The following is a 20,074-nucleotide window of genomic DNA, read 5'->3' on the forward strand; positions in this document are numbered from 1 at the left end:
TTCTCTTCCCCAGCTAACTGTCCAACCTACATATACCCAGCCGTTCAATGGGCTCATCGAAGCCTTCTTATTACACTAGCTATTACCTCTTCCTTTAAATTTATGGATTACTCGAATATTAATATAGAATAAACCTTTAATTTTCCTTTCGAATATATCACCTTTATAAGATCCGATATCCCTTCGACCTACTATGCATGCAGCTAGCCTCTTATTAAAGCTATAGTAGCAGCTATAGTAGCTAGCCAGAACTCTAACCATAATGTCAGCAAAGAGCACAGGTGCTCACATAAACCATAAGAGCGAAACGGCCGGATTCGATGCCCAAGAAATATGCAATACCGTCAAGGCTTCTCCTGAAAACTCTGGAAAGGAGTATGGATGCAATTCGGGAGATAACACTGTTCAGGGATATCTAGATATTGATATGGACCTTGATGGTGTCGATTATGTAGGAGAAATCGGTACAGATTTTAATTTAGATGGTTTTGAATACTACGGTTCCGAGTATTATGATGATCAATACAGGGGCATAACCGGAGACGAGATAGCTGAGAAGTGGGAAAATGACCGGCTGATGTATTTGGCTCGGGAGATGGAGGCCTATGGGTGGAGAGACAATATTGATGTCGATACTATTGATATTGCTGTTTACGTGTCTTTGAAATCCCTGGCTTGGCCTGAATATCAAAGAGCGAGAGGTTTGATGCGGTCTGAATTAGAGCTTGAGAAAGAAGAGCAGGTCGAAATGTATACTAGTATGTATACGGATGAGGAAGAAGAGTTGCTACAACCGGAGCCTGTGTATCCTGTACTCGAGAATTCTCCTAACGTAAGTATATGATCCTGGATCATGAATCTGGACCCCTCGACTTCGATGTATGAATTCATTCTAATTTAGTTTAGGTATCGGTGCCCATCGCTACCAGCTCAGCAGATTGGGTCCATGAGCACAATTCTACCTGGAAGCAAGACTTAAATCCTGATATTACTACGTTCTCGCCAGTAACAAACGGGTTCCCACAAGGACCAACTGATGCTAAGGGAGCAAGTCCTGACTTCAACCGAAAGTTCCTCACGGGAGCTCTCAGAGCTCTAAGAAAGCTTCGGCATGCATCGAAGGACCCTACTGCATCTCCTCAACTTCGTGCATTTGTCGATAGTCTAGGTGACCTTAAGGACATCATACAAGCCGGACTAGATTCTCTACAATCCATTTTCAATAACAAAGTACCCTCCCGCTTGAAAGACATCTATTGCCTTCTCCACGTCGCCTACGCCATGTCCCAAGTCGAGAAGAGGGCTAAAGACCCCGATCTACCATCGAAAGCCTTTAGGCAAGACCTTTACGTTTTCCGCGGCTGCCTCCCTTCGCAGCCCGAGAGCCCCGATGAAATTCTGAGCCCTCAGGATCTATTTGACGAAATCATTGGCATTATGTGGAAGGAATTTGAAGAAGGGCTTAAATGGGTGATTCCACGCTTGAGTAAAGAGACATCTAGTTTCTTTGATCAGAGAATCGCCCAAACACGTGCCGAGGCACAGACCACACGACATAACCATCGACCTAACGGCATTTATATGACATTTCCGAAGACTTCGGCGACTCCCAAAAAACCTGGCGATGTACCCAAATCGCTCGATATGGTGGCCAGTACAAAAGTACTAGAAATTGATAACGACTTAACAAAACTCCAACGGGTAGTAGGAACAATGGTGTATCAAGAATTTCTTAAAACTTTGAGTCGTAAGTTTTGATTTCCGTCTTCCCAGCGTTATAATTAGTGCGATAAACTTGTGGATAATTAATTTAGAATACATAGAACTTTGCCACCAACAATTTGCTTATTTATACTGGAGCTGTGCCATTGATGGGCTGCTCTTCTGGACCGAGAGCCTCGATCTGCTGGATCTGATACTGGCAGACAACAATGCTAACGGTTGTATGTATTGTGGCAACCCATACAACTTGGAAGGAGACAGCGCCCCTTGCAAATATCTCAAGACTTCTTTGTCTACCTTGCAAGCGAATGGATACCTCTGGCTATACAACCAAGTCGTGACTGCTGTCTCTAGAATCATGGACCTTACTGTTCATGAGCCCCTAGAAACACCGTCTCTAGAGCCATCAGATGGAGAGTTATTCCAAGAGTTTATTGACCTTGCGTCAGGTTCCACTATGACTTCCAACCCCCAGCCTGGAATGCGCCGACCGCGTATTGGAGATACTCGGTCAACAAATTTCAGATGCTCCGAACCGGGCTGCTCTCACGAATTCGCTCGAAAACAAGGCCTTGACAGACATATTGCTCGATTTCATAGTCCGGAAACTGTTCGAACAAAACTAATATGCGGCTATCGAGGATGCACTGCGAAGCGTAGCCAGATTGTTTCGGCTACTCGTGGTACACGCAATGATAATATGCGAACTCATATGAAAACCCAGCATGGATTTACAGAGGAACAGCTGAGGAGGTGGAAGGCGAGGTATAGAGGAGATGAGGAAGTTTGGGATTTTGATTAATGGCAGTACTTTGGATTTTGGTTAACCTTTGAGTTCTGATATATATATATCTCTGGCTGGAGTTTTTTTCCCTTATCTTTTTGTTTGGCAGTGCTTTCAATCGGCGCCGTTTTCCTTCATCACGATTTATTTCTGGGTTTAATATTCTTCTGGTTCGTTTCCGAATTTCTTTGGTTTCATCCGGCTTTTCAACTGATATCCCCTGGGACACCCGGGGCCCATTTAATTCCTCAAGTCCTCCATTTCATGCTTACATCGATTCGTTTATAATAGCGTTCATAATAGTTCTTACGCAGGGCGCGAGATACCTATCATTATTATATACCCATTAAAAATATTAAAATGTCTAATTTTGTGGATAACCACAGCTAGCTACTAGCTACTCAGTAATGCTATTCCAGTTTAATCCTAAAAAGACTCTCATCGGGTAGAAACGTCTTGTTGCATTTCCCGTGTTGGGCCGAGGAACCTGTGTAACCAATCCGAACACATTGAAATGTCATGCGATTCAATTCGATTCCGACGTCACTGACGAAACCATTCTAACATTTCAACCTTCAAAAACACTCCGGAACAGCTCTCGCGAGCTAGAAGAAAGACACATCTAGCTCAATGTCGCACCCTTCGAGATAAACCCGTTTATACATCATCCATCTGATCAAATGTAGCCCGGATCATATACGCGGAAATACCCTTTACACCACTTCATTCAAACGCCCTTTCGGCATCAACTCAATACTATCGACACGCAAATGGGTTCCGCAGCTTCAAAGACATCACAGTCGGCCCGACGACTTCCCGTTCAAAATGTCGCGAAACGATTACAACGGCAGAATACACCGTCCTCTTCACCATCATCACCACCGGCTGCATCCGTACACCCGTCTACACTCCCGTCGTTCACAAAGTCTGATGGTTCGTACTTCTCCCTCCCTCCCTCTTTAGAATCACATCGTGATCCAATGTCATAAGAAAACTAACGTCTATCTATAACGAACCCCAGAAATCCTAAAGGACTCCCAAGACCCACACTTCTCGTCCATGCTCCGCACCCTCGGCACAGTCTCCCACCACAACGCCCCCACCCCTCCAACCCCTTCTCACAATCCACCTCCAATCTTCCCACCGCCTCCGACAAAACCTCGACAGTCCCAATCCCCATATTCACAACCAAATCTCTCCCCTACTTTATTAATCCTCCAATCCCGTGAATCCCAATCCGAATCAATATCCGAAACCCCACAAAACTACCTCGATATCTTCAGGATACGAGATGTGGTCATGATGCGTGAAGGTATAAACCTCAACGGAGGGGATAATCAACGAAAAATGAGGGATGATGAGATTGAAAAGAGGCTTGGGTTGAAAAGAGGGATATTGGCTACTTTGGGGACGAGGGTTGGTCATACGGGTGTGCAGATTAGAGAGGATAAGGAGGTTGAAGGGGTGAAGGATGGAGAACCGATGGTGGAGTTTGTTAGTTTTTAAAATAAAAAACAAAACAAAAAAGCTCTCAGGCTTAGGGAAACTACGGCTTATCGCTGAGACTGACTACGGGCTTTGGCATACTATATACCTTTGGGTATATATGAAGCTGTAGTGGTGGTGGTGGTGGTGGTGATGATTGTATATATGGTGTATCCATAGTTTGTATGATGTTTTACTGTACGATAGTTACCTGGGATGTCGACCGGGAGGAGCATGATCACTCGATTAATTCGACATTGGCGTTTTGGGAGGTTTTCTTTTTTTTCATTTCCTTTCCCTTTCTTCCATTTACTTACAAAGGTATTGGTATGCGTACCTTTCAAGCTTCCTTGCATGGAATGGCTTCGAGTAATGCTACCAACGGGGGAAAAAAGTATATGTGACCAAATTCCTCTCCACTAAGAATGCCACGGAACAATATAAGAATTTCACGAGGCAATAACGGGGTCAAGAAATGTTACTCCTTCCAGAAGTTGTACCTATATACTCGAATATGCCGAATATACTTTTTAGTACCCACAAGTTTGGTTTTTTTTTTCCTTTTGCGTAGTCAAGAGTAGAGAAAATCATTGCCTTCGTGGACATCTGATATAAAAAACCAAAAGTTCCAAGCAAAACCCGACATGTCGACAAAAACCAATTGATCCCCAAGATAAAAAAATGCCTTTTGAATGTATGCAATTTTCTGAATTAATGGAGGGTATTGCTTGCCGTCGATTGAATTAAAAAAAGAAAGAAAGAAAGAAAGAAAGAAAGAGAAAAAAGTAATGAACGGGAAACAAAAATCTGTACAAAAAAGGTTGTTTCTCGGTGCCCTAGTACACTCTCCGTATGTCACCAGTAAAACCTACGTATACCCACTTCTCTCCCTCTCCCCCCTCTTTAGACTATACATACATACAATCTGCCCCCTTTGATTGTCCCGACCCTTTTGTTCTTTCCACGGTACTCCGAATATAACTTATTTCTTCGCAATCTTTGCAATTTGATCCTCGAGTAATCGGAACCTAGCCTCGACGCGTTGGCATGTAGCTCGTAGACTCTATCAATCATATTAGCCATGCTCATTCTCCAACATTCTATCACAATGGGATATAAAAAAAAATGACATACAGCGAAATCTTCCATCAAGATATCATCTCTAACCTTCCACTCATTCCGAAGGTACGTAAAGCTAGTCGCGAACGCTATACCACCCCGAGTAATCACTATTAGCAAACTTCAATCAAGCCCATAGAGTAGGTAGTCAGGTAAGACACTCACCAAGACTGCTTCCGATCAAAAACCCAATAATCCTATAACCACAAACCAATTGAACATCAATCTCCTAACATAAACCTCGGAAACTAAACGAGAGAGAGAGAGAGGAAGAGAGAAATCACATACCCCCCTCTAAACCCCCCACTACTCTTCTTAACTGTCACAGTAGCCGCAGGCGGTGTACCAACCGCCTGGTTAAGTCTCGATGAGGCCGAAAGCCATCTTCGCGATGCGATAGATGTGTGGTGCGAAACGATCGGACGGAGCGCGGCGGTACGGGATAACATTATTATTACTTTTTTATTATTAATGTTTTTTTCTCTCTTTCTTATATCTTGTTGGTTCCTGGCGTGACAAACTTTTCGGGTTGTTTTTTTTCTTCTCTTTTTCTTTCGGGTTAAACGGAGACGACTCGGAAGGATAGTATTATTTTACTCTCTCTCTCTGGTATACTGTTATTAGCGACGGAGGGAGGAGGAGGAGTAGCAGGAGGAGGATGTTAGATATGTCGAGGGCTGTGCGAATGGGAGAGGGAGAGAGGGTGCTCGGGATTAGTTGGAGTGACGTTAACCTGGGTTTTGGCCGGGGTGGGCGGCTTTCTTCCTCTGCTGTGGGGAAAAGGCTAAAACGGTGAGGGGCAACACCCATTTCCCGCCCGTTCTCCATGCACGCGACTTCCCACGTTTTACTTTACGTGTAATATTGCTAGGACGCAGGGAATAAATATGACAATTAGAAAAGGAAGAAGAAGAAGAAGAAGAAGAAGATGTGGAAAGTAGTCAGCTTTTTGGTATTTTTATAGAGGCTAAAAGTACAGTCCTGTAGTAAATAAGCGCACAGAGTATATATGTACAAAATGTACAGAGTTATAGTAAAAGCGAGGAGAAAGGCAATGCAATGCGGTGCATGCTGAAATGGAAAGAAAAACTCCGCCCGACCCCCCCAAGCCCGGGAGCTAGAAAGAGTGCTCCTCTATAAAGCAGATACTTCTTCGAGTAGAAGAAAGTATCTTATGCAGTAGTCATTAGTAATTGTAGCTAAGGAAAAAAAAAAGGGAAATAAGAATCCCTATGAAGAATGGAAAAGGCCTAAAAAGAGTGTTCCCGGCCCAGTAAAAGCACCTCTCCCTTCAGCAGTAATTTTTGATGTCAAAGGGTGGAGTGTAGTAGTCGTCGTCAAGTATTCAATATCAAAATCCTCATTGATTGTATCAAACTGTCCCCAAAAGAGTCCAAACCTCTAGTTCTCTTCCTGCTCCTTTATCCTCATCGCAGCTTTCTTTCCAATCTCGTAACTCGAAATCATGATTGCACATGCCGGTGCAACCTTCAACATCCTAGGGATGCATCCTCTAAACAAACCTCTAACTCCCTCATGACCATATATCTCAGCCAAAACCTTCGGCATACTCCCCTCGCTACTCATCGCTGCTGCTGCCGTTGTAGACCCCCCAGCAGTAGCAGCGTCACCAGAAGCCCTCCACACCTGTCTTCTAGTTTTGCCAACATCAAACGGCGTCGTCACAAATGCAGCTATAGCACCGCTAGTAGCTCCCGAAACAAACGAATCAATGAAAGTGGCCTTATCCTCCTCCTTAGCCAACGTTTCATTATCTATGTTTCGATGTCTTTCGATCGGCCCGAGATGGTGAGCTCGTCCGTACCTCTCCTCTGCCAGGAACGCACGGACAGTCTCATACCCCCACCAATATATACCGGAGAATGGAACATCCCTCCACAATGTTAGCATCAGTCCTCGCCATAATGACGTCACACCTTGTTGCGCAACCATACTCCTAACACTATCGATTGTGCTCCGAAATGCCGAAACACTGTTTCCCGCTGCTGCTTGGCTTCCAGGCTTAGGATGTGCCGCAGCCTGCAGTCTTGTCTTGAACAGTTCCATCGGAGCGATTACAGTCGCCGCTATTGTTCTTGCCAGACTTCCAGCTATTAAAGGTGCCATGTTATCCGATAATTTCGATAGTGGCGATTTATTTGAGTACCGTAGCGATTCATAGCCCGTGAAATAGATCACATTGGCGGGAATCGACATGAGTAATGTGGGTGATAGACCACGATATAAACTTTGTAGACCTTCATTTCTCCCGATTTTCACAAGACCTTCCCAAGTTCCCGTAAACCTATGGGAAGAGGTTGTTTCGATAAGGCATGACGCAGCGTCTACAGACGGTTTTGTAAGAGACGAAGACCCGGGAACGGTATTCCCGATTGTAGGATATGCGAGGCACAGCTCGTTTGTAGAAGAAACCCAGAAGACCTCACGGCAGCAGGAGGTTACGCCTAAGTCGGAGATGGGACGGGAGATATGTGCTGCTGTTGGGAGAGAGAATGGTTGGGATGGTAGACGGTGGGAACGGAGGACAGCGGATGTGGTGGATGTATTGGCTGCGGCAGCCGGTGGTGGGGTATGTGATTGAGCCTGGAGACGGACTCTGACGACGTCAAGGGGCGTAACTATGGGGGAAGGCGACGACTGTCAGTATTTGTAATAACTACAACGCAGAACATGTTGAAGGCGAAGAAGCAGAAGAAGGAGTAGAAGAGGAATGTATATATACCTATAAGAGAGGTTAGAAGACTGCCACTGCAAGCAGCTAGCATTCGCTGAGTCGCAGGGACTTCAATGGTCCCTGATCTTCGGCCAGGCATATCAGAGTGGTGGGTATGGGGGTTCTGTGTTCTATTGTGATCATGATCCGGTTGGAAATGATGGTAACTGCTATCATCTGGGTGAGGATGATGAGGATGAGGATGAGGATGGTCGTGATGTAAATTAAACTGGTCTGTAGAATATGGCGACGGTGACGACGACGACGACGATGATGGATGCTGAAGTCTGGGATTGCCTGCGACGCCACTCATTTCCAGTGATTCTTGAAATTGAATTTTTTAATCGAATCGAATCAAATCGAACGACGCAAATCAATGCAGATGACCTGCAGCTGTGCAGTACACAATCCACAGGATATCGACGATTAGACTAAATAACTACGCGCGACTTGCTACTTGCATAAAATTTAGAATAAAAATATCAAAACACCGGAGAGCAGGAAATAGAAGAAAAAGAGAAGCAGAGATTAATCAAGATCGTGTGTTAGCAAAGACAGAAAGCAAGAAAAGAGTCCGAGGTTATAGTCACAGTGAAGATTCTAGACGGCTGTTCCATTATCTTAGCTTATCAGATCCAGATCATTGCTTCCCTTTTTTGCCCGAAAATTTTCCTGCGGCGTCCGAATACTGGCCTGTCGCCGATCGCCCGATACTGCCAAGGCTGGTTCTCCGGTGGCTACAATCGGGTGATCGGAGATAACCCGGTACAGCCGACCCATATAATAAGCTTAAGTCTAGATGAGCACATGTACATGTACATGCACATATCAGGCCATGCTGATGTCAATTGATTCAAAAAGTTCGATCTGATTATATCTTTTCAGTCTAGTCTTTGGTCCAAGTCCTTAGGCAACTACTCGTCAAAGCACTTAGTTACACACAACGGATATATATCCTGTGTGTCCTTTCTTAGGTAGACAATTGTCGACAATATCTAGTAGGTAATCCTCTCCAAAACCCCATTTTCCTCGAAGGCCCGCACAAACTTCTTCAAAACCTCCCCACCCCATCCCTCAACTTTCTCCCAAACATCCCCTGACCCTGCTTCTCTCGCCCACAGGAGATACCCCAGCATCTTAAAATCCGCATAGCTAACCTTGTCCCCTTGTATAAACGGTCCACCATTCTTCCCAATATATTCAGCCCAGACCTTCATTCCATTCTCCATCTTCTCCCATGCCCCTTCATTGATCTTCTTCTGTTTGAAATCTTCAACCGGCATCATCATCCACTTTGGTCGCGTCTCCTTAAAGTACGCTGCACTCCTTTCAGGGAGAACTAAAGGTACATCACAGAGTACCAATCCAACGAATGAGTCCATTAGATTTGCGTTAAACATCTTGACAGCTTCGTCAGTAATGGTACTATCAAAGTCAATTGGTGGAGTTGGATGGTTATCATTGAGGTATTTGGCGATGTCGAAGCTGTCGGTGAGGTAGGTAACTTGAGGCTCCGAACCATCTGCTGGAGTTGTGGTTACACGCATCATCGGGAGGGTGAATGGCATCAATCCGCCTTTTGAAGGTATTCTAGATATACCCATATATATCAGTATCAATGATATGTCAATTGAATTATCGGTGATAGTAGAAGTTGGTGTAATTTTTACGTACCCCATTGCCCCAAGACGGACTCGAATATCAGGGTACTCGACCCATTCGGTCTCATATGGCACTTTCTTATAGTTCAGAACACCACGGGCATTCCAGACATTTGGTGACCTATATTATATAAACCCATATTATATTAATATACGAACTTCTACATGTTGGACGTAATACAATGGCTTTCGACTTCGGGGTATATATAACAATCACATACCAGCTCCTTGGGGGATTTGTATTCGTTGGGATATCAAAAAAGGTATACTGTGTCGTCGCCATTGTGTCTGGCTTCAATTGATTCTATTCGATATTATCGAAAGTCCGTGTCAGGTTGGTCTCGTGCAGTCTTTTACGGCTTTATGATATCTTCGCAAAAAGAATTGAATTTAAATAAAAAAAATCCGAACTGCGACAAGTGTGTTGTTGTAGTGATGTTGTAGATAGTTTACCGAGGATATTTATAAAATCGAATCCCAATGCAATGCAGCGATAGATACGCTCGTTTTCGAGAGAGAAAAAAGCTGGAAAACGACCCTCTTCTTATATAACCGTCTCTTCTCTCTACCCGAGGGAGGTAATAGACTTCAACGGGCAGGTTTACTGGTGAATATCATACCTGTAACTGTCGAATCCTACTCTGCATCTTGCCTCGAAAGCCAGAACCAAGTCCCTTGCACGGCAATCCAAATCGGCGGTCAAGTCCGAGAGCTTGTATCAATGCGACGGAAGTATCTACAGGGTTTCGTATGCACTGATACGGATACTATGACGTCTTCCCTTATGTCTTTTCTTTCTTAAGCTTATTGTGCGGGGTATATAAGAATAAATCAATACGAGAGTATTTCGATAAAGGGTGGTAGTACAAGAGTTCACTCGGTCAATGCAATTGAATTGAATCCTAATAATATCAAACAGCTATAATGTTTATCACGAAGTCAAAAAATACCGAGGTGGATTGGTAATCACATAGTTTTTAACTAGTTACTAAGTCGCTTTTTAGGGTTTCGGCCATGGATTCTGGGGACGGGAAGGTCAGTGGGGTATTGCAGGTGCATAATATGCATGTAGGAGCGCCGGGCATTGGTCCAACAGGCCATGCTAGTTCATGGTTAAGAAACTCGGTTTGGTTTTTAGGATTTTGGCGCTTAAAAACGAGTTCTGGTATAGATGCTTTATGCTATATGGCAAATACTGTGAAGTTCTGGGGATATTTGGGAGTATTGTGTATACAAAAGATGCGGGGAATGAATCATCCTGATTTCCCGATTATAGTATATTAAAGGAAATGGATTCAGTAAGGTGCAGGCTTTAAGAGGCCCGAATGGTCTTGGGAATAACGTTAAGGTAGATATCTACGAGTGGACCCGCAGTGGCTTGTGGGTGTTTTGGGAATGACTTGGCGGTGTCAAACATCGTTTTAAAACTCGACTTTGTTGATATTTTATAAGAACAGTTAACCGTTGGGTTGGACAGCGGTAAGTGGAAAATTTGAGGATTGAGAAAGATGTCATTCATGATTCGTTCATTCATTCATTCGATTATTTGGGTTTGGATTAAGCATTAGTAGTAATGTTATAGGTTCGTTAGTCGTGAATTCATGAATTCGTTCATGATCTCATAAAAAGGAAAGCCAAATATTTGTAACAAAAAACCCGTATGTATCGACGTATCCTCTCTGTCAAATGTAAGTATTCAAACCAACACTAACCCTAGGCTCATTGGTTTCAGAATAAGAATCCGACAGAGAAGAAACCGAAGAAAAAGAAGAAGAAATAAGACACATCAAAGCTTCCTAAAGAAGTTTTTAAACCTCTCCCTCTTGGAGTTTTGAGCAGTGGCGCTGCTATCCGGTCGATTAGTGCCACAAGACGTACCAGGCCTTTGGGGAAGTTGCATCCCGAGGCTCTGAGGTATTGGCAAACGAACCGAGTGGGTAGAAGGTGAGTTGTAAGTAGCTCGACGAAGATGGTTCTCATTGGGGTTTGGAACGGCAAGGCGGTTTCCAAAGAGTGTCCTTCGACGACTGAAGTTAGGGAGGCCAGCGAGGCTGTCCTTCTCCTTTGCTTCGAGTGTGTTGCTGTTAACACTGTTGTGGTTGTGTTTGGGGAGAGGAAGGTGTCCGGTGCTAGCATATAGGTGCATGGTCTGTTGAAGAGGCACGATGGGAATTGGTGGCCTGAGGTTGAGTTCCTTGTACTTTTTGGAAGGAGTTGGAGATGGTGTCGGGCGACGGTTTGGAGTTTCGCTGCGTTGACCTGGAGTTTGACGTCCTTGATAGGTTTTATTGGTGTCCTTTGGTGGGGGAGGTGGGGCTGGCCCATCTGGAGAAGGTGGATAGAAAGATGGAGATGGTAGGATGGTGACTTTGGTCCTATTGAGAGTTGAAGCAGAGGTGCTTGGCTCCAAGGCAGTTGCCTGTTCTTTCGCGGCCTTCGGGGGGGACAACAGAGTCTGGACTGCGTCTTTTTTGAATTCTGGAGGCGAAACCGGGGTATGAGACCCTTGATCTTTCTTTCCTTCAGGGCGCGAGACCAAGCCAGGGTATGTATCGTAATCCAATCTCTCGACTCCGGGGGGTGGAGGGCGAGGGCGACGACGTCCGACTCTTGGAACCCGAATAGCTGCATCATTTTCGTTCTTTGGATTATTTTCCTTGTTCAAGCCCAGTTCGGTTGCGGGTTGGGATTGTCGTCTAAAAAATTGGAAGACACGGTGAGTCCCTTCCCTTCCGTAGACGGTAGTCTCGAACTGCTTTGACTTAGGTATCAATGGTGCAGTCATGTCATCATCGTAAGGTTGGATGAGTGAGCGTTCTTCCAATGAGACTTCTTTAGCGGTGTGAGATGTGATCATGACTTCCTTCGCTGAAACGATCGAAGCATTCTCGAGAGAGTCGATGCATGAAGAAGTGACGGAGGCAGCTCGTTGAAAGCTATCTGTGTCAGAAGCTTCATATTCTGCTTTAGCTTTGATCGTTTCATCATCTTCAGATTCGATCGGGCTGATGTGACCCTCGGCTTCGATCTCATGATCTTGGGTCTTAGATTCATGATTTTGAGTTTTGATCACGACTGTTTCATGAGCTTTTGTTTCAATTAATATTGATTCATGACCTTTAGCCTCGGTTGGTTTGTGATGTTCGATTCTGATGTTATCAGGTAGTCTAGTTGTAAGGCTATCGGGTTCCTTCTCGAAACCAAACTCAAACCCGGAATCTTCTAGATCTAGATCTTCATCGCTTTGGTTCGCATTCCAAGTACTGTCAGCTTGGCCACCGGTTTCATTTTCTTTATCTTCACCTTCTGTTTCATCTTCGAACTCTCCATGTTGGTTCCTGACGCGATATTTTAGCATCTGAACACTCTTCTTCTTCGGTGAGAAAGTCACGGGCTTATGCTGCAGCCTTCCACAGCCCAAAGATCCACGTGCTTCATCGTGAAATGGGGATTCTGCCAATTTGGTTGGAGGAATGATGAAGCTGCCGTGGCGTTTGGTATCATTGACCTTGCTTTGGCTTGTAGTCCTCTTTTCGCTATCGTGCTCCAGCTCATTGTACGGATAGTGGGTAATTTTGTCCATTGTTACTTCAGGGATTGAAGACGCTCCCGCGCTCGGGTAGCCTTTCGATCGGTTAAATATTTAAATAATTAATTAATTAATTAGGAAGGTTTATTAGGCAGGGGTGGTGTTAACTTACCAGGTGGTAGTGTCGCGATAAGGATAGGCTGGGAGGTCTGTAGCCTCCAAGATATCGATACAATTGACAAATATATGGTTGGTGGAAAAGAAGAGGAAGCGATATATAGTCACACAGGAAAAGAAATCTAAAATATATTGGGAAAGTATCTGGTCTCCGGGCCAGCAACTGTTATGTTCATTGTTTCAACCGTTGTTTACAGGTTTGTTACTATATTATCGAGCCTGTTGTATCAAGTTCGTTCTAAAATGCTGGGGATGCTCGTTTGAATAGTGATGTTTGAACCTGATCTTGTGATATAGGTTGATTCTGACCTTATGAGTTAATATCTATTGTATTACATCACTGATACCCTAAAATGTTTTATTATAAAGAAAATAAATACTACATGGCTACAAGGCATGCCAATGTTATCTCAAGCAGTAGGATTGATTCTAGTTTACGAGATATATAAGGCCAATTGGCCAATGCATTAATGGTAGAGTATCTCAACTTCGAAAAAGTTATAGCTTTGTCAATTAACTTCTCAATAGATTGTTCAATTGAAAGACTTACTTGTCAAGACTCTAAGTTTAACTCATATACTAATCTTGGTCCCGGAGCTATAAGGTGCCGTGATATCTAGGCCACGAGACCCGTGGCCTTCGCCGCACGCGACCTTAACATAATTAACCTCGTGAGCTAAATGTTGCTGCGAAGAAAAGGTTTGGTGTTGAGTATGTTGCATTTACGCTTACGGTAATTTCCTCCATGCATTGTACCCAGCGTCGGGACACCTCACGCTTGGAGCTGCAGAGCTCCATAGCATGCAGAGCATGTGGTCTCGATTGAAGCTGCGAGCTTCCTATCTCCGAAGTAAAGCTTCTCTGCGATAAACCGGAACCGTCGGATTGACTTTTAATTGATGAACCGATCGCGATCGCTCCCAAGAGGCACCATACCAGATCCGAAGTCCATGTGATCGCTATTAAAATCAAGATGTCACCTTATTCAGCAATGCATCGATGCGCGATGTCGTGTCGGGTTTCTCTTTGCTTTCTTTCTTTCTTTCTTGGTGCATTGCAGGTAGTTCAGCCTCAAATCCCGAGATCTTCCTCATTTAGCGAGAACAATTAGCTAATTGTCATGACATTGCAATCCAATAGCACATCGGCACCGGCCCAGAGTAAAGATGCCGAAGCAAGGTACATGTCGACCAAGGGACGCTACTTCTCTCTTTGACTAAAATCGACAAGTGCCACTCTTTGGTTCTATCTATAGATACTTTCAAGTGAACATCGTGCTGGGTTTAAGTATCAACCCAACCGTCTCAGAAACCTGGAGCGCGCATGAGGATTGTAGGCACAAACTGCCAGATGGTACGTAGCCCCTGGTTATGTTGACATGCTCCCCTCAAGGGGCAAGTACCGCTCCGAAACATGTTAACATCTAAGACTAGAACTAGGTAAGACCCATAATCAGGGCTATGAAGGGCCCAAGAAATGCCGAGTCCCGGAACCTGGGCACAATAAGCTCACGATCATCAACAAGGCTTCTGGAATCGGTTCGCGAAGCACGAGCCGTGGCATTGCCCAGAACCTTGGCATCCCCGAAGGCTTTCCTGCCTGTGCAACATATGCAACGCAGAAAAGGAAATATCCAATGCTCATTCCAGTGGTGAAACTGCTTTTTTTGATGCATGCAACGTCAGCCATGTAACTTGGGTGTCCCGTCACCAGCTCCCAAATACCTGCTTGGGGAATATCATATTTTGTCCCCCTGGTAAATTCAGCGAAGAAGGCCCATTGTTCAGAACAGCTGAACTGGTATTTTTCGCAGGCAGGGATTTTTGTTCTGGGAACGGGACGGGACATGCTTGGGTGGTTCTATTGCCTGGAAGCTCGCTAGTTGGGTTCGGAAAATCCCATGGCTTAGATAAGATACTGGTATAGAAATTGGTTCTTGCGAATGCTTCAAAGACAGGAGAGCATGCAAGGAAAATTACACTAGCCTGATCAACTGACAACCCCGGGATTCGAGGAGTAGCTTGGCTCGGTATCCTGGACAGGGAATCAAGCTCTGACATAATACGCTTCCCATATCGGACTTGATAATTTCCGAGAAGAATCTTCATATGCAGATATCTCCTACTATACTTTTCAAGAATTAAACGAAATGTACTAGGTGCAGGACAGAATACCATTTTATGGTGGTCACGCTGGGTGTATGTATGTAACGTTAGTCGCATGCATGACAGGCTTCCGTGCGCTAGCCATGGCTTCCACGACCATAATTGTAATTGGCCGTTGACATTCACAGTTAATTTAATATCCAAACCGGACTAGGCCGTGGTGGTGGTGGGAAGAGCGCTCGAGTCCTTAAGACAAGCGCTAGCTCCGGCATGGTGCTCAAGCTAAAGTTCTCTATCCTACCCCGTCGATACTTCTACAACCTCCCCTTCTTCATTTTAATGTTATAAGATTGGATTGGTACAACGGGCTACAGAGTCTATGACGTTTCCTCGTGGCTAGCTTCAGCCCTGTTCAGCTTGAACCCTAGCGTTCCGACTCTACAGTTAGTGTGCCTTCGGTAGGTGGTAATCGCGCAACCTTTTTTATTTTTTTACAACCTTCATAACTGATAACTTTTTTGTTGAAGGGAGCGTGCAACTGGGACTCTCCGACGGCGCTCACCGCCCCAGTCTACCGTCGCAGTTGTGGTACAACGTCGCCAACACGATTCCCATCTGCGCCGCTGCGCCGTTCCACCAACCATCTTACCTGTTCCGACTAAATCGGACAATTGCTGTAGCCGGCCGGTCGACCTTTTCTCTTTAAGAACCCCTCGAAGTCGGCCCTTTCTATCATCCTCAGGAGTCCAGTTTTCTGCTCGTCCTCTTCTTCTTCTTGTTCTTCTTCTTCTTCTTCGTCGCTATTAACCTCCTGCATTCGTTGAGGTTTTTTTCGCTATTGGCTCCTCGATCGATCGCTTTAGTCCTATATACCGTGCTTTAGCCCTGCTCGCCTTCTTTCAACCTTTTTTCGCTTTTATACAATATATTAATTACGGCCTCTCGTTATTAAATAAAAGCTTGCCAGCTCGTGCGATTTCTTCCCGAGTACTTGACAATGGACGTCAAGGCGTTCGCTGAGATGCCTACGGTTCGTAGTCGAGCCTACGGTAGACGTTGGCTCCCTGCGCTCGTGGCCTCAATTTGCATGATCGTTACACTCTTCGCTCTTGGAAAGCTTATGGTCTCTCATAATGTCATTCGGAATGAACGGCTATTGGACATCGTGGATCCCTTGAGGATGACCACTACTACCACCAACTCGGACATTTTCAACGCTGGTACCACGGTCTCGGGCACAGATAACGGCAAGTCACACAAGATGGAGAAACGACAATCGGCTAATAGACTCCTATCAACCGGAATAAATTGGAATGGCATTCAGCAAAGGCGGAACTGGAACGACTTTGCCGCCGATGCGGACTTGCTAAACCTATTTCTTTGCGGAATGGAAGCTTTGCAAGGCATGGATCAAAATAACAGAGAATCTTATTTTGCGTTGGCTGGTAAGTTGACTATCAAGCCATTTATGCTGTTTCATCGAGGTTTGGGATGATGTTGGGTTATGCTAACTTTCAACTAGGTATTCATGGAGCTCCGTATAGACAGTGGAAGTATGCTGCCCTTTGTGAGGCACAGTATGTTGTGAGGCAACTTGAGAATCTAACATAAAGTTTGTAGTAATGCTGGTGGTGGGAATACTCAAACTGGCTACTGCCCCCACGTGAGTTTTCTCCCTCTTCTGTTTCTAGTAACTTTAGCATAGGAAGACATACTGATGTGGACATAGGCGTCCATTCTTTTCCCGAGTTGGCACCGTCCATATCTCGCCACAATTGAGGTACGCGTATCCCGTGAGACTATATATTCTGGGCCCTCAATAAATTTACTCACAAAATGCAACATGACAGCAAATCCTGGGCAATATTATGCGAAACTTGGCAAACCAATACCCTGCTGGCGCAGTTCGAACTCGGTATCAGCAAGCTGCGAACCGGTTTAGACTTCCGTACGTTTTTTACTTAAAGTCCTAATATAATCCTAGGTTTCAAATATAGCTAACTGATGTTTACAAATAGTTATTGGGATTGGGCGAGCAATGCACAAGTTCCCGCTATCATTGGGAGCCAAGCTACCGTCAGGGTCCAGAAGCCGCAAGGTTCTGTCACTATTGCAAATCCTATGATTTCTTATGTCTTCCATCCATTTAGTCCTACGTTCTTCCCATTTACCCCCGTGAGTATATTCTATCTAAGGTTTAGATGGATCATATATTAACGGAAATTAGTTCAATCGGTGGACACGAACCCTGCGGCAGCCCGATAACAACGGAACCCCTCGGCCGAATGTGGTAAACCAACAGCTGGGTGCAAACCAAGTTTCGTAAGTAGCCTATTTTGATACCTGTGCGGCAGTCTTCTAATTGCATATAGTCTACGTAACCGAGTTTTCAACCTGTTAAACTATCAGCGCCAATTTAACATTTTCTCAAATAAGGCTTGGAATGGTGGAAACTCTGGAAATCAAGATTCAATCGAATCCATTCACGATCTAATTCATGTAAGGAATTTTCTGAATATATACATTTGGCCAGATATATTGATACTTTTACTTTTAGGGTCTGGTTGGAGGTCAAGGACGTAAGTTGTCGATCTTAAGTGTTGGTTGATACTGTTGGTTCGATATAGCTAACAACTTTTAAGATATGGCGATTGTGGATACATCTGCGATGGACCCCATTTTCTGGCTTCATCATTGCGTAAGTGAATAACAAGCTTCAGTTCATACTATCAGATCTAATTCTAACAAATTCTCTTTTAGAATGTGTACGATGAATATTTCTTCTAAAAGTGTTCTTTGGATTAGGAAACCGAGCTAACGTAAGGTTTAGGGATCGTATTATTGCCATGTGGCAGGTGCTTGTGAGTTTTCCCCAGAGCATTAAACTCTCCTCTTTTAAACCGCCTCTAATAACTACCTGTTCCTAGAATCCAAATGCATGGACTACCTCCCAGCCAACCCTCTTTGGTACTAGGTCCAACCCCCCCGGATCAGTTGAAAATGCTGCTACACCGCTTGCCCCATTCTACAAGTGGCCAAGCACGCCGTGGACTTCAAATACCGCTAGGGATACCAAGTATTTCTATTACAACTATCCAGAAACTAATGGCCTTAGCGCCGCCGACCTACGGGTCCGGATACAGCGACTATACGGCGGAACGGCCCCGCAAAACCAAGTTCGAGGGGGTGGTAAGCCTGTCAATCCTCTATTCCTTAGTACTTTTCTATTCTAATTTAGAAATTCTATAGCAGCTTCCAAACGTTCCTATTCTGCCAGCTCACTTGTCTCCGATGGCAAATATCACGAATGGTCCGCTAATATCCGCCTTAACAAACATCAAACGAGCGGGACATATCTCATCCATATCTTCATCGGCTCACCAAGTAACGGAGTTGAATGGACTAGCGACCCCAATTTTGTTGGGAGCTACTACCTTTTGACGAAGAATGGAACTTGCAGTGATTGCTCTGATAACGCTCTTGTGACAGGATCCGTTCCCTTGACTCATATGTTGATTGACTGTGCTAAGGGTGGTAAGCTCAAGGATTTGGTAAGCTCTGCCCCTCCTATTCTACGGGTTTATTGCTAATCTTATGGAATCCGTATAGTCTCCAGAGAGTGTTATCCCGTATTTGAAGACTAAGCTACATTGGCGCGTGCAACTGGTACGTCCTTATGGGGGCCCTAATGATACAGTACCATTGCTAACTAGCAATCAGCCCGGCAATAATGGTGGTTACATCAATCCTCAGGACGTCAGGTCCCTCAAAATCTCCGTCACATCAGCTACTGTTACGCTTCCATTGTCATCAGGTCAAGATGCGCCAATCACCAAATGGACCACTTATTATGATGTCACGAATCAAAAGCCCGGCGGTCTCTGTTACGGCGACCCCAACTAATCTCTTGTAATAATTTTCATCTTCTATTTTTTTTTTTTTTTTTTTTTTGCCGTAAGGTCGCTATCAAGGGCCTCTTCTTCTGTATCTTCTTTTTTTTGTTGCTTCCGAAAAGTCTTCGCGTCTGCATGCATGGTGTTTTTCATTCCTAGCATCGCATTGGTCGTTGGTTATCATGATCGGTTTGGACTTTTTTTTTCGGGCAGTGTAAAAACGACTTTTCTTTTTTGGTTATTTTCCTTTTCTGCTGAAACTTGTATTATTTTTTCTTCTTCTTTCTCCTGTTACTCTTAATTAATCCCGACTCTATTGACTCTTGAGAAATATATTACAGTATGCAAAAATCAATCGTTGTATGCATGCATCCTGTTTATGCAACAAACCACCCCTTGCAGCTGTTCCCGTTTATAAAATACATTTTTCGACGTTTGAATTATAACGTTGGCGGCTTCAGAACTTTTTTTTTTTTTTTTTTTTTTGCATTCTTATTGACGTACCTACATGTATGCAACCTGTTGTGCGATGGTGATTATGTACATATTACTCGGTGCAATGCCTTTTTTTTTTTTTTTTTTCTCCGGAGAAGTAATACGAATGCAATACTGTCATGATGAATATTCTTTCTTTCTTTCTTTCTTTTTTAAAGATGTCATCGCCGTTTTATGTATAATTATCATGCATGCATACACACATGACTCAAGGAATTCAGAACCTCTCATTTTATGTCAATTTCGAAGCCTTGTACTAACTATCTTCTTTTGTCACGAAAATTATTAGTTATTCTCCTCTCTTTTCTAACAAAAAAAAAAACAGAGAATCAAGAATAAACCAATTCGCTAACTTTGAAACTTATATACT

General features: G+C 44.2%; 8 protein-coding genes across 8 annotated transcripts; 4 read left to right on the forward strand and 4 right to left on the reverse strand.

The window, feature by feature from the left end:
• Nucleotides 1–262: 262 nt before the first annotated feature.
• AOL_s00083g31 (uncharacterized protein) lies at nt 263–2,524 on the forward strand (the record flags this gene model as incomplete). Its single annotated transcript, XM_011125211.1, has 3 exons — nt 263–832; nt 907–1,747; nt 1,824–2,524. 3 exons carry the CDS (start codon nt 263–265, stop codon nt 2,522–2,524), a joined length of 2,112 nt encoding a protein of 703 aa, XP_011123513.1.
• Nucleotides 2,525–3,276: 752 nt separating this feature from the next.
• Nucleotides 3,277–4,012, forward strand: AOL_s00083g32 (uncharacterized protein; the record flags this gene model as incomplete). Its single annotated transcript, XM_011125212.1, has 2 exons — nt 3,277–3,439; nt 3,528–4,012. The coding sequence occupies 2 exons, from the start codon at nt 3,277–3,279 to the stop codon at nt 4,010–4,012; spliced, it is 648 nt and encodes a 215-aa protein (XP_011123514.1).
• Nucleotides 4,013–4,973: 961 nt separating this feature from the next.
• On the reverse strand, nt 4,974–5,559 carry AOL_s00083g33 (uncharacterized protein; the record flags this gene model as incomplete). Its single annotated transcript, XM_011125213.1, has 4 exons — nt 4,974–5,054; nt 5,126–5,199; nt 5,276–5,307; nt 5,399–5,559. 4 exons carry the CDS (start codon nt 5,557–5,559, stop codon nt 4,974–4,976), a joined length of 348 nt encoding a protein of 115 aa, XP_011123515.1.
• Nucleotides 5,560–6,511: 952 nt separating this feature from the next.
• On the reverse strand, nt 6,512–8,157 carry AOL_s00083g34 (uncharacterized protein; the record flags this gene model as incomplete). Its single annotated transcript, XM_011125214.1, has 2 exons — nt 6,512–7,749; nt 7,854–8,157. 2 exons carry the CDS (start codon nt 8,155–8,157, stop codon nt 6,512–6,514), a joined length of 1,542 nt encoding a protein of 513 aa, XP_011123516.1.
• Nucleotides 8,158–8,839: 682 nt separating this feature from the next.
• On the reverse strand, nt 8,840–9,788 carry AOL_s00083g35 (uncharacterized protein; the record flags this gene model as incomplete). The annotated part of the gene is made up of 3 exons (XM_011125215.1): nt 8,840–9,434; nt 9,519–9,626; nt 9,727–9,788. 3 exons carry the CDS (start codon nt 9,786–9,788, stop codon nt 8,840–8,842), a joined length of 765 nt encoding a protein of 254 aa, XP_011123517.1.
• A 1,503-nt stretch (nt 9,789–11,291) lies between these two features.
• On the reverse strand, nt 11,292–13,088 carry AOL_s00083g36 (uncharacterized protein; the record flags this gene model as incomplete). Its single annotated transcript, XM_011125216.1, has 1 exon — nt 11,292–13,088. One exon carries the CDS (start codon nt 13,086–13,088, stop codon nt 11,292–11,294), a length of 1,797 nt encoding a protein of 598 aa, XP_011123518.1.
• A 3,225-nt stretch (nt 13,089–16,313) lies between these two features.
• Nucleotides 16,314–18,103, forward strand: AOL_s00083g37 (uncharacterized protein; the record flags this gene model as incomplete). Its single annotated transcript, XM_011125217.1, has 11 exons — nt 16,314–16,761; nt 16,839–16,869; nt 16,937–16,979; nt 17,046–17,096; nt 17,167–17,264; nt 17,335–17,491; nt 17,544–17,638; nt 17,689–17,815; nt 17,874–17,895; nt 17,959–18,014; nt 18,077–18,103. 11 exons carry the CDS (start codon nt 16,314–16,316, stop codon nt 18,101–18,103), a joined length of 1,155 nt encoding a protein of 384 aa, XP_011123519.1.
• A 59-nt stretch (nt 18,104–18,162) lies between these two features.
• On the forward strand, nt 18,163–19,219 carry AOL_s00083g38 (uncharacterized protein; the record flags this gene model as incomplete). Its single annotated transcript, XM_011125218.1, has 5 exons — nt 18,163–18,177; nt 18,244–18,505; nt 18,566–18,867; nt 18,926–18,982; nt 19,037–19,219. The coding sequence occupies 5 exons, from the start codon at nt 18,163–18,165 to the stop codon at nt 19,217–19,219; spliced, it is 819 nt and encodes a 272-aa protein (XP_011123520.1).
• Between the last annotated feature and the right edge of the window lie 855 nt (nt 19,220–20,074).

This window comes from Orbilia oligospora (genome assembly GCF_000225545.1).
Source record: "Orbilia oligospora ATCC 24927 unplaced genomic scaffold scaffold00083, whole genome shotgun sequence".
Lineage (NCBI taxonomy): Eukaryota > Fungi > Ascomycota > Orbiliomycetes > Orbiliales > Orbiliaceae > Orbilia > Orbilia oligospora.